Source organism: Ochotona curzoniae, unplaced genomic scaffold (genome assembly GCF_017591425.1).
Source record: "Ochotona curzoniae isolate NIBS_2020 unplaced genomic scaffold, NIBS_Ocur_1.0 scaffold_3835, whole genome shotgun sequence".
NCBI classification, from domain to species: Eukaryota; Metazoa; Chordata; class Mammalia; order Lagomorpha; family Ochotonidae; genus Ochotona; species Ochotona curzoniae.
Window position 1 is genome coordinate 19,106,992 of NW_024467114.1, and position 13,899 is coordinate 19,120,890.

The following is a 13,899-nucleotide window of genomic DNA, read 5'->3' on the forward strand; positions in this document are numbered from 1 at the left end:
ATTCGACTGTGCCAGGCTTTATCCTCCTGAGAAGTCCAGCATATCAATACAGCACAATTTGAGAGATTTAAGGAATTTAGCTTATCTTACAAGAAATCAGGAGAGTAGTTTGAATTGTTTTTGAAAACAATGCATAAGCTTACTGATATTAGTAAAGGACAGGTTTGAAAATCGAAAACTCTGATGAGACATATCCAGTGTTAGGGAGGTCCTGACATTTTTGTGAATTTTTACCTCCAGAATCTCAAGGAATTCTCATAGTAAATAGTGGAGAAAATCCACTTGAGCGTCTAGTAGGGAGAAGGGAAGAGAAATCATTTTAAAATGCACCAGAGCATGCTGTTATTCTTAATAAATCCTGCCTTAAGCATAAGCTATTTATTCAGAGCCTAACCTGCTGGTGTTTTATCAAGTTAGGAGATGGGGGAAAAGCCAATTCTAGCCATTTCTAGCTGAGGAAGGCTAATTCTATCTTGTCTCACGTAAGAGGGGAGGAAACCAACTGAGAACCCTGTGTAAAGTTCAGTAGCCAAGAGCCGCACTTCACTAAGAGACTGAGGTCTGATCATAAGAATGCTTTCCCTTTGCCGCAGCTTACCACCCTATCACAACAGGCTTATCCACAGCGGTTCCTTTTTCACACAGTGTAGTGTTTCCTGCTTCAAGACAAAATCACCAGATATACGAAATGACAACATGGACACTTTGGAGAGAAGACAGCAAACATTACAATCAGACTCAAATATGAAAATTATTTAGAAAGATCAGATCAGGAACTTAAACAACTCTGATTAATATGCCATGGGCTCTAATGGAGTAAGTAGCCTGTGTGCAAGAACAGATGGGCAGTATGAGCTGACAGATGGAAATCCAAAGAACCAAAAAGAAGTGCTGGAGATCAAAAATATTGTCACAGAAATGAAGAATGCCTTTGAGGGGCTAATTAGGAATCCAGACATGCCTGAGGAAGCCATCTCTGAGCTTGAGAGTATCCCAACAAGTAGTGCCAGAACAAGTGGCTTTTCACATTAAAAATCTAGTCAGATTTCACTCCCTTCGCAAAGATTAACTCGAAAAGGAGCACAGGTGTAAATATAAAACAAAATTCATGAAATCCTCAAAGATAACGCAGGAAAATATCAATATGTCTATGAACTTGGTGATGACTTTTCAAAGGCTACAGTGAAAGTATAATCCAGAAAAGAAAATACTGTGGGTTGGTGTTTGATACAGCTGGTCAGTTACCACATGGGATGCACGCATCCTACATCAGAGTGCCTGGTTCATGACACTGATACTTCTTTTTCAGTCCACTTTCCTGCTAAGGCAGGAAACGATGAAGGCAGCAGACGATGACTCAAGTACTTCAGTCTCCCACACATATCCAAGAGATCTAAACTCGGTTCACAACTCTTGTATTTGAGGTGGCTCAGGCCAGGATATTGTAGGCATTTGGGGAGTAAATCAGCAGAATATAAATCTGTGTGTGTGTGTGTGTGTGTGTGTGTGTGTGTGTGTGTGTGTGGTGTCTCAACCAAAAAAAAAAATCTTTTTTAAAGAAAAGAATCATGAGGCTAGACTTCATTAGAATGATTTCCCCCTGCCACCCTCTGGTAAAGACAGGATCCGCAGAATGAAACTTTCAGAATTTTCTTTCCCACATCAGAGTAACTAGCGTTAATTCTGAAGTTTGGTTCTTGATTCTAGTGTTGTAGTAATGCAGCAAGATGGAAAGCGCAAGAAATTGGGATCCTGCCACCCATTTCCAGGTTCCTAGCCTTAGACTGAGCCCAATCCAAGGCATTGCAGAAATGTGGGAGTAAACCAGCACATGAGAACTCTCTCTGTCTCACTCTCTGCCTTTGATATAAGCAAAACTTGTAAAAAAAAATAATAAAACTAATGATCCTGTTAAAATTGAGTCAAAGGGCTTATTAGACACCTGACTCAAGATATAAGGACATTAATATGTACCTATTACAGTGGCCCAAATCTGCAAGGGTGATGACACCAAATGCTGATGAAACTATAGAACAAGGAGATCTTCATTCATTGCTTGGGAGAGTGCCAGAGGGGACAATCACTTTGAAAGACAGTTGGGCAGTCTTCTACAAAATGAAAAAGACATTTATTCTATAATCCGTCTATCATACTCCTTGGCATTTACCCAAATGAAATGAAAAGTTATATGTACATTAAAAAGTTTATGTCCTGATATTTGTAACAATTTTAGTCATAACTTCCAAAAATATTCAAGCAGTCATGTTGTTCTTCAGTAAATAAAATGAGGTATATGAATGCATCAAAAAAAAAAAGAAAAGAAAAATAAATAGCCTTATGTCAAGCCATGAAAAGATGCAGGAGCAAAAGGAAACTAGTATTATGTCAAAGAAGGCAGTGCAAAAAATAAAAACACAGACCTTCTGAAAAGATAAAACTATGGAGACAGTAAAGGAGCAATGGCAGTGAGGGACAGGAGGAATGGCAGCAGTACAGAGGATTTCCAGGGCAGTGAAATGACAGTGTATGATGCATAACGATGGCCTCATGTCCTTTCACATGGTTAAAATCTATAGAAGGTACAACACTTAAGAGTGGGCTCTCATGTCAACTCTGAACTTTATGGAATAATGATGTACCAACATAGGCTCATTAATTATAATGGGGGTGGTTGATGGGGAGAGTGGCTGTGTATGTGTGGGGAAGAGGAGTATATGGAAATTCTGTCCTCTGTGCTCAGTGTTGCTGAGAATCTAAAATGTTCTTTAAAAGATCAAAAAATAATTAGCCAAATATGTGAACTCAAATGCATATTCTCTATCCCCATGCTATTGATTATTTCTGCTTCAGTTAGCATATCAACTATGTCTGTCCTTGGTTTTTGTTTTTTAAGTTGACTTTATTTGTCTTTATTTACCATATCTCAATTACACCATTTTGGAATCCACAGTGACAGTCCCATGCAAGCAGGGCTCACCCCATCAACCATCACACCTGGGGCACAAGCCCTGATCACAGAGGGTCCAGTTGAATGGCTGGGATGGTGGTGGCTCCTGATAGGGTGTGGCAGTCCACAACCTGTGGGCAGGGACAGGTCCCTAAACAGGGAGGGCACCATGTCATCTGAGCTTCCTTTGGCTCAGGACTGGGTCTAGACAAGGCCATGTGTGATATGGTGTTGAGTCCAGGGCTGACCTGTGGGTTACGGGACCAGGGCTGACCTATGGTGCTGCCAACTTGCTAGGCAACTTTAGGCTAATCTGTGTCTGTTAGGCACTGCCAGTGAGGTGTTGTGGGAAACCCCTCCCTGACTCAGGCAGGTAAAATTTGCCACCTCTGTTGACCTGGGAGAGGGCTGTGTGCTGCTGTGTGCTGCTGTGTGCTGCTGGTCTATCTTTAATAACATTTTAGGTACACTCGGTCCCAAATAAATATTTCTCTAGCTCTTTTCTTTGAGTCTCTGATTCCCTTATTAAGTATCAGTAGACAATGCCCAAGTTCTGATTACTTCCTTCTCCTCCTTCTAGAGGAGCCGGAGAAATTCACTCAGCTTTCTCTGTCCCAATAGTTGATTAAGATGCCTTCCTAAAACAAGGACAAAAGGCCTTTGAAAGAGATTATTGTCATTGAATAAACACTGTATTGGAATGGTGGATTTTAAAGTTAATTTTTAAATAATAGGGATCATTATTTAAAATTTAAATTTAAATTATTTAAAATTTTGTGTGCATGCCCAATTAAATGCATATCAATTCTTATTGTATACTCATGTACTGATAATATCAAGAAGGTTTGATTAATTTTGTTAAGAATATATATTTTTCACTGCTATGCTTTTGCCTACCTATAATTATTTTTGCACACTCTAATTCTGAAGTGAATTAAATAAAGTAGACATCTTTTTCCATACAACAGATGTATGGTATTGATGGCATGACGTTGTATCCCTTTGGTTCTTCACTGTTGTTATATAAGAAGTATCATTTTTATCCCTTTCAAGTATTCTATGTAGCATTTCTGCCTGATAGGCTCAAGGGATAATCATGTAGAAATCAAAACTCTAATGTCTTTCTCAAGATGCAGATGCATTTGTGATCCACCCAGTGATATTACCACAAGAAATCTCCTGTTTGTCTGAATTATTGATATTTACAAAGGAAGGGGATGAGACTCTTGCGCTTTCCCCCATACCTCAGGGAATGCATGTGATCCTTATGAACTATAAATCACTTTCTTCAAAGGAAATAGATGGGTAAACTGAGTGAAGGTGCTTTGTCCGGAGCTGAAGGCAGAATACAGAAAAGGAGTCTTGCTGAATGCAGAGTAGCAATTAGCACCTGTAGTTTTGAAGGGACTCTGGAAGGAAACTGCACTGATAGGACCCAAGATCACTGGGTAATTTTCTGGGGCTGAGGTATACAAGGAATGCAGGTGGTACCTTAATTGTAAGCACATAACAAAGAAAGAGCCTAGAATAAATCATTCAACTTCACTCCTCATTGTGGTTGGTATTTCTTGATATCTCCCAATGGCCAAATTTAAAAATTCAGAGAAGCCCATAGGACATTGCAAAATGCACAAGGGCCAGCCTCCTGCTTAGAGCAGAACAAAGATGTCAAAATTGGAGAACAGATGTGTTCAGGCAGAGGGGATGATACATTTAGGTTAGAACGTGTATAATCAAAGACATACAGAAAAGATTATCCATTGACTTGGTGAGATTATACATACCGGATGAAAGCCACCAACAAGCTAACGGAACTCTGAAAGAAAGGACTGAAAAAAAGAGCTCTAAGTGCCCAAGAACTGCTTTTGAGGCTTATTCAAGAAAGTACAACTGTAAAAAATAAATAAATAAAGTAGATAAATAAAAAGTACAGCTGAGTTTGGAAAATGAGCACTCATTCTGTCTCTTCTTGGAATTCTGCACTGCTGTAGTGCTCCAAGAACCACAACATTGGAAGAAACAGTGAAGTTTGAGAACAGAAATTGGAAGCCTTTGCCAATATGTTGTGGGAAAAATTACCAACCAGGAGCTTAGCAGAAGAGAAGACAGATCTACATGGTGACTGTGGCTGCCAGGCCAGTCAGTGGACTCACAGGAGGAAGTCTTCCTAACCTTTGGGTCTGTCGGCCTGGAGCAATTATGTGTTGGATAATGAAAACATACATAACATTTTTGTTGTTGCTGCTGAATACAAGGCTAGTAACAGCTCAGATATATGTGTAACAACACAGTTAAAGTCCAGATGGTCCTTATGTGATGGGACTTAAGGGTGTTTTTGTGGTTTTTTTGTTTTTGTTTTTGTTTTTTTCTTACTTAACACTAGTGCAAAAGCAATCTACATTTCTAAAACCATGCTTGGAATTTTGAATTTTGATCTTCCTTCTGGCCAGATATATGTGATATAATTCCTTTTCTTGATGCTGGGATGCAGAAGTGAGCTCCCAGGCAGCTCCACAACCATGAGGGAAACCAAACAATACTCCATACAGTATACTGTGTTGCTCAGGTAGTTTTAAGTAAGCTGGAGGTGTGAAATGCATTTTCCATTTGCAGTGTGTTCAACCTAAAATGAGTTCCTCAAGATATATCTATACCATGTGTCAAGAAACATCTTTATATTTAGACTCACTAATCAATATGTACTGAACACCTAGTCTGGAAGTCAGATGAAGGGAATTAAAGTGAAATTTTCAGTGAAATGCAACCTGACCATTTCTCCCAAGGAAGAATGATCCTTTCAGTCAGTGTTCATTTATAGCACCAAATTCACTAGTTTCTGAGATCTGTCGTGATCCCAGGATTCAGAGAGGTAGGAATATCCAGGTTAACCTATCCCAGAATCATTACAGAGTATTGTCTTACACAGCTGTCGATTATTTGTCTCTCTTTATTTGCAGCAAAGCTCCACTGACTGAGTTCTTGTTCCATGTTGGGGCAGTGTTATTGGAACATTCTGTAATACTATGTAACTTTCATATCCACTCTCTGAAATAGACTCTGGACATAGAAATTGAAGGCAGAGAGACCGCAAGGCTGGCCTTCTGTACAAATTGTGCCCTGGTGGCCATTACCAGATGACTTCTGGATGAGCTGGACCTCTCTCATCAAATTCAGTGGCCATGAGATGTTTCAAGACCTCAGCATGAATAATAGAATGTAAAATCTCTCTCTCTCTCTCTCTCATCTTTTATATTGATTATCCCCTTAAATACCAATTTTTTAGAAAGGGTGTGTTAAATAATTTTATTAAAAATTGACTCCACCTATTTTTCTATTATTGAGTTATATATGTGGTAATTGTCTATTGCTGTATAACAGGTTACCCCAGAATCCAATAGCTTAAAACAGATACTTTATGGTATCTCATTTTTTGAATCAGGAATTCAGATAGATTTGAGTGGACATTTTTCTCACACTGTGCTGTGTGTCCCTAGACAGTACTCACATGGCAGCTGAACTGATCAGAACGCAGAACAGGCTCACTCCCATGGCAGGTGCCTTCACTGCAAGACTGGCTTTCTCTGGGCTCGCCTCCTCCTTCTGTGTCAGACACAACTTTAGCTCTTCTCTCCTGTAGGAAAGTCTTTGCAGGGCTATTGAGGTTACAAGAACCGTTGTTGCAAGGGGGCAGGAAATGGAGTTTGCATGTTTCTTAAAGTGATACCTGGAAATTTCTTAAAGTGATACCTCAGTGTCACTTACCCTGTGTTCTGTTGTTGCAGCAGTTAGAAATTCCATCCATAGTGAGTGAGGGAAGATACAAATTCTACCTCTCTTCGTAACAGTGTCAAAACGAAGCAAAAACTGTGTGTCCATTGTCAGTCTATCAACATAATCCAGTGCAGTGATTCTCAAATTTCAGCTTGCAACGACCTCAGCCAAGAGAGTTTGTTAAGCCACAGGACATACGTTTCCACAGTTGGAATTTTTGAAGCAGTCTTGACTGATCATCAAGAACATGCATTTCTGATAAGGTCTAAGGAGGTGCTGCTGACTCAGGGACCATTTTGTAGAGCTTTTAATGGACTGTACTACATTAACCATGAATAACTCCTACCCACTTCCACCCATCCCATTTCCTCCTGGTAGTCTTTACCTTAAATAGTTACAGTATATCTTAATGTACAAACACATACTTATACTTCTAGTCTTTGGGGACAGAAGTAGAACTTGTAATGTCATGCCAGACACAGTTCTTAGCTAGTAAGTCAGACAACAGGCAAAGAGCTGTTTGTTATCATGAGCAATGGGGCCACACAGAGACTTACAAGTGAGTTGTTAATGTCAGATACAAGTACCTTATATGGCAGTATTATACAGGTATACATAATTTATCTTCTGAATAAGTTATTTATTGCTGCATGTCATCATCCCAAAATGCAGTAACCTTAAATAACAAGAGTTTATTATTTCATGATTTCAGGAAAGAAATTTAGAAGCAACTTAGTTGAGTGATTCTAGCTCAGGGTCTCTCATGAGGCAGTGTCAGGTTGCCAGCTGGGCTGTCAGCAAGGCTCAGATGAAATAGGATCCATTGCTAAGCTCACTTCTTTGGTACTGGTGAATCTTAGAAGACGCACTCTAATCTCACTCACATGGCTGCTAGACAACTTGGATTTTCTGTCCCAATCGCTTTCTGTAGGGCTGCTTCATGCCAGGACTTCCTTCAGAGTGAAAAAATAGTGGCCAAAAAGAAGAGTGGCCAAGATGGAAGTCAATCTTTTGGTAGCATAGCTTTAAAAATAATGTCCTGTCACTCAGCCTTATTCTAATCATAAGAAGCCAATGAAGAGAGAGGAGATGACACAGGAATATGAATACTGAGAGGCAGGGTTCAGTGAGGATCTTCTTGGAGACTGCCTAGCATATTATAAAACAAAACTCACAGAACCCAATGTGCTGGTTACTTCTGACTAAATCCTGGCTATAATTAATCACAATCTTTTTAAAATTAATTTATTTACTTTTGGAAAGGCAGATTTACAAAAAGAAGGGGAGACAGAGAGAAAGAGCTTGTACCTGCTGGCTTCCTTCCCTCATGACTACAATGGTTGCAGCTGAGCTGATCTCGAGTCAGGAGCCAGGAGCTTCTTTCAAGTCTCCCACATGGGTACAAAGGCCCAAGGTTTTAGGCCATCATCCTCTACTGCTTTCCCAGGCCATAAGCAGGGAGCTGGAAGGGAAGTGGAGCAACCAGAATAAAAATCAGCACCCTATATGGGATGTTGGTGGTTGGAGGCTGAGGATTAGCCAATTGGGCATTTGCGCCAGGCCCATTAATCACAATCTTTAAGTTATTGTTGCTTGAGAATATCATATCCTCTCCAAAATTGATTAAATATATATTTTAAGTATAGTGTTATTCATCTTATGCTCAGACAACAGTTTTTGTACAGTGTTTTAGAAGAAGCTGATGATTATAATAGCAACGAAACAACTTGAAGGCAAAATTAGGAGTGTGAAATCCATTTAATTTTTGAATAGCAGATTAAATAATTGTTTACAGTATAGATACACAAATGTCATGTTTCTTTTTGGATCAACATTTTGTAGGATTTTGGACATGCATTAAAATTTTTTAGCCAAAAATATGTTACTGAGTTGGAAAGAAGAAATATAATGCTGAGTCCTACATGCCAGGCCCTCTGTTGTATTTCACACCCATTGTTGCCTTAACACACAGAATTTAGCCTCACTAGCAGACCATAAAATAGCCCATAAAAAACTGGAGCTCAGAGATTGTAAATACCTCATCCATATTTTCAGATTACTCCATAAATCCTAGGCATAAGGTTTGCTTTTTTGTTAACCCCTAAGGGTGTTGTTTGCCTATATGGTCCAATAAATAAGTCTCATAGCTATCATCATTATAAGCAAAGTCTAATTGCATCTCAATTTCTGTATTATGTAAGTAGAATTAAAGTTGGTAGTTGGTTGTGTTGATAGTTTTAATAAATTTAGCTGAAATCAATGTTACTTTTAATTATATATTCTACCTCGCTATTTAGAGTACTTTGAAAAGTCATGCAAACGCTCTTACAGTCAGCAAAGTTTGATGTTAAGAGTCTGTAAACAGGGATAGGCAAAGTCTTACAGCCTTATTCCTTTTCCAATTGTTTTTCCTGCTTAATAGATCAGTGTTGGGGAAGGAATACCTACAAGGTGACCTCAGCCCCCTGGGTACCTATTGTCTTAATCAGAATCAAAGCACAACACTGTGCAATCATTCCTGAGTTTCCTCTAACTCTTCAAACTTCTTTGTCTGAGCTAATGCTTCCCTCCCAATACTAAGAAATTGTTTGCATACTGGCCATTTTCAAAAGGTAGTTACCTCAGGTCTAGCATAAGTTAAATAAATTAGTATTTTTCTATATGTCAGTTTTTCTACAGAATCAGAGACTCTTTGGGAATTTCTGGATTTTGAAGAATAGGTAATTTGGAGATAAAGAGAAAGGATATTCTGGGATCAAACCTCCATAAAAGCAAAGATCTGGAAAGTATGGGGAAATCATCAGTTAGTTGTACATATCTGAAGTAAGCTGATAAACAACAACAACAACAATAAAGGAGTTGATGAGTCTGGAAAGGATGATGTGATCAGCTTGTGTAGGCTGAGATCAAACATGCTAAATGTCAAAAGTAGAACAGGTAGTTGTTCTCTAAAGTGAGGGGAGTAATCAATCATCTTCACCTTTGTGTGGAAAAACAATTTTGAGGACAAATTACAGAAGAGTATTGGAAAACACATGAAAGCATGGCAGCCACCCCTCAGTAGGAGTTACATCTTTATGGTGGTGGAGACACTGACCACAAAGCCAAAAGCTTTGGAAGGCTTAATGGATGACTCCACCTGTGAAACATAGCATATCCAGGCAACAGACAGTGGTCAAAGCAACACAAATTTCATTATAAAGAACTAACTCAGAACTTTCTGAATAATTTTGAATAAAATGTACACGGAATACATGATGGGGTATAAAGCAGACAACTATAACTAGGAGGAAGAAGAAACTCTTGATTTGGGCTCTATACTCTTGATGGGCCCACAGGTCAGGCCAGAGAGCCTTGATCAGCTGAATGATAACAACCATCTGTATCAGAAAGAGAGTTGCAACTGTTGTCATCATGATGACAATCATGGAGTAGTTCATGATGATGAATTCCCTGCGGTTGAGGTCTTTGTAGAACTCAAAACATTGCTTCTCCGAATAACTTGGATTTGTACCATACTGTAGGAAAAAAATTGGCAAAAAAATGAGGCTACCCATCATCCAAATGATTGTGCTTAGGACTACAGCATGATACTTCTGTAACTGTTGCATTTGGAGTTTCTTAAAATAGATGAGTAATCGGAGTATAACAATAGTCACATAAAAAAGGAAGGTGAAGTACATGTGGCCATATATGATGCCACTAACTACTCGGCAGGTAAAAGACCCAAGCTCCCAGACGACTAAGACATAGTAGCTGAGGCGGAAGGGAAGGGTGACCAAGAGAAGGCAGTGCAGCACCATGATGTTGAAGACGATTGTGGCAATCACTGACAGGCTTTTCCTTTTCAGCATCATGCGTAACATCAATACAGTACCAGTAGTGCCTCCAAGCAAAACCACACTGTAGAGTGTCATCAGAATGATCCTACACTGTGTGTTGCAATGTCCTACTTGAAGGTTTGAGGTATTTGTCAGAGTAGTTGTATTATTCATCTCTAGGCTTTGCCACGAAGAGGTTAGAAGGCCAAAAATTCCTAAATAATAATAATAATAATAAAAACCAGTTTCACAAAAATTTGATATATATATATATACTAAAGCTATTCAGAATATTATATAAATCTTCAACCTTGGGTAATTGTTTACAAATCTTAAATGATGTGCCAAAAATATGTTCAGATTCCTCCAAAATACCTAAATGTACTAAAGAGAGTAAGTGAAATAAAACTATGAAAATAAATTTTTGGATATAAAATTCATTACTACACCTGGGGATTATGCAATCATGGATCAAGGTTAGGATGAGCATGACACATGTCAATTTCAGGTGTAACATTTATAGAAGCAAAAATATTCAGGAATTAAAACAGTTCTACATTCATGTGATTTTAACTGAAAATGATTACAAGAAAAATCATGATTAAAAAATAGCAACATTATAAGTAAAACGACATTTATTAAAATACCAGCAGCAGTCTACATTCAGGTCTGAACTATAAAGAGTGTCCCTCCTATTATCAGGCAGGCAACTTTAAGAAAATCATAGACATGATGGTGATTGTTCCAAGAATGTATATGTATGCGCAACATTTTATAATATTTTACTGGAGCAATTTCAACCAGAGCAACACTGAAGATGCTTAAAAAGTTTGTGGGAAATGGGACAAAAAATATTAATTAAGAGGCTGCCCTTGTGGTACAGTGGAGTAAGCCCTCTGCCATGCTGGCATTGGGGGATCCTTTGGGGGGACCCAGACCTGAGGTGAATTGGGACACAAGGGATGCAAAGACAAGTGAACAAATGCCTATTTTATTGAACTGCTCTAGGCACTTATACACTAAAACTTTTACAGGGCAGGCAGGCAGGTTATTCATTAATTAAGCAATAGCATACATGCCCCTCTAAAGACAGATCACAAAGAATCTGGGCAAGAATCACTAGGCTTCAGGCAACAGCATAGCAAACATAAGCTACAGCCTGGCCCAGCACTGCCTGCTACAGCCATTTGAGGAATTAGAGAGAAAATGAAAGATCTCATTTCTCTTTCTCTATAATTATCTGCCTTCCAAATAAATAAATCATTTTTATACCAGTTATCTGCAAAACACTGTCCCTGCATCATTTGCTCAATTAAGTAGTTTATATTTGTTATTAAAAAAATTTTTATACCAAGATAAAATCACATTTTTATTCCTTTTCTATGAACTTGTTGAAGTACCCTTTTGTGTGCTATTTTCTTCTATGGGCTGTGTCACATTTTAGTTAACTGTTGCAGTTTGAAATTGGATCTTCTTGGTTTTTATTTAAGCTTTCTAGGTGTGAGAGTTGGGTTTCTAAAATTTTTGTTTGTTTTATTTGAAAGGCAGGGAAAGGCTTATTCTCCCAAAATGTCTATGACATTTCAGACTAGGCCAGGCTCTCATCAGGAGCCTTGGAATGAATCAAAATCTCACACATGGGTGGCAGGAACCCAGACAATGAAGTCATCACATATTACTTTCTAGGGTGCTGGGATTATTGGCAGGAACCAGAATCAGTAGTGGAGCCAGCACTGGAAGGCAGATTCAGGCCTGGGACACACATATCCTAACCGGTATCTTTGGCTCTGCCCAATGCTTGCCATGGTGTGGAAGTTTAAGGGACAGTTTGTTCAGTAGGATAACAGGACATGGGTAGCCTGTCATGCTGCAAATGAGTGCCAGCACTGCCATTTCATTGAAGAGGGAACAACCCCAAGCCCCTGGAGCTTCATGCATCTCTAGCTAGGAAGTGCAAAATGTTGCACTGGCAGTGCTACAGTGTCCCTGAAAAAACTGAAGTTCCAGAAGTGGAAACAACTTTGTAACAAATGCTATTTAAATGTTGTAGCTTTTAAGGTAACAAAATCTAAGACACCATTTACTTCTTCCTTCTTGGGAGCATGGATATAGTTAGATTACATAAAATGGTTGATAATTCAATAGGTTTTAGTTAGTTTGTCCTCAGTGCGCAGGCTGAGGCATACCAGAACAACTCAAGCTCTTCTGTGTGGAGAAGTCTGCATTGTTTTCCTGCCCACTTGACTGGGCACAGAGCTGGATCAATTGTACCTAAGCAAGAATTTGTTCTACAGTGGAAGAATAAATATCTTAAAAGGACTTTTTTTTTCCCACTGTGGAATCTTTCTGAAGAAAATAATTATTTTCCTAGTGAAAAATACCTTAGATCTGGCATATTTCTTACCATCAGTAAGTTTTACTATAGTGTAAACAGTTATTTGCATAACAATAAACCTCATGTGTTGGACCATGAACTTTATTAAAGAACATCCCTACAAAACTATCACACCTAAGCTTTTTGATAACTTTATGAACAACAAATTTAATGCTGGTTTACTTTCAAAGTTCTGATCATCCACAAGGCCACAGGACCCTAAATTTTTATCAGTTCCACAGATTCAATGCATGTATCTTATAAGGCAGCTTGGTCGTTAATTTTGTTAAAAGTTAGAATGTATATAAAAAAAACAGAACAGATTCTCTTATTATAGGTCACTAAAGTATCAACATCATTTCTCCCTTTGCAGTGTACTTAAAATATTCATAAATACCGCACACGATATTTTTAGTTGCTTCTCAGAATCTTCCTACACATGTTGAGATTCTTAGGGGAGCTACAAGTTAACTGATCATTTTCTTTCCCTCAAGACCTTTCCCTTGTGACCATACTGTCATTTCTAACATTGTCCTGCAAAACCTTATAATTACTAGATATTTCTTTGCTCTTAAAACCAGATATTGAGATTATAAATAAGAATTCAAACCCTGAAAAAAAATGGTTATGCAAAAACTTACTTGCTTTTTCCTTCTTTGTGTTTTGCTTCTGGTAGAAGGCTCAAGGCAGTGTGGTCATTGGTTGATCTATATCAGAGCAAGCAATGAAGGAAGGTAACAGTCACGATTCTAGCAGACACGACAACCATGTGAAAACATAAGATGCATGATAAACTGAGCAAATAGTTCAGATCTTAAAATCAAAATCTCATAAGGTTAAACAGTCAAAATGGAGAACACAGATGAAATATCTGAGCCACAAACGGATGTTTATCTCTGCAGCTAGTGGTGAAGCAGTTTCAGAATTATTCCAGTAAGTAAAGACTTTTGTTGTCTGTCATCAACCATGGCTGATTAGCAGAATTT

The 13,899-nt window shown here is 38.5% G+C and overlaps 2 protein-coding genes across 2 annotated transcripts in view; both read right to left on the reverse strand.

Annotated features, from left to right (window-relative positions):
- The window catches only part of NME8 (NME/NM23 family member 8), a 56,126-nt gene extending 48,153 nt beyond the window's left edge, over window positions 1-7,973 (reverse strand). Inside the window, exons 1-2 of the mRNA XM_040964666.1 lie at window positions 6,710-7,973; window positions 6,453-6,600 (exon numbers count right to left, since the gene is read on the reverse strand). The gene's annotated coding sequence lies outside the window, so the exon portion shown is untranslated. The remainder of the gene's footprint in view (window positions 1-6,452; window positions 6,601-6,709) is intronic.
- Window positions 7,974-8,457: 484 nt separating this feature from the next.
- LOC121145657 (probable G-protein coupled receptor 141) lies at window positions 8,458-13,634 on the reverse strand. The gene is made up of 2 exons (XM_040964670.1): window positions 13,555-13,634; window positions 8,458-10,754 (listed from the first exon to the last, which is right to left on the reverse strand). The coding sequence occupies exon 2, from the start codon at window positions 10,711-10,713 to the stop codon at window positions 9,841-9,843; it is 873 nt and encodes a 290-aa protein (XP_040820604.1). The 5' UTR covers window positions 10,714-10,754; window positions 13,555-13,634; the 3' UTR covers window positions 8,458-9,840.
- Between the last annotated feature and the right edge of the window lie 265 nt (window positions 13,635-13,899).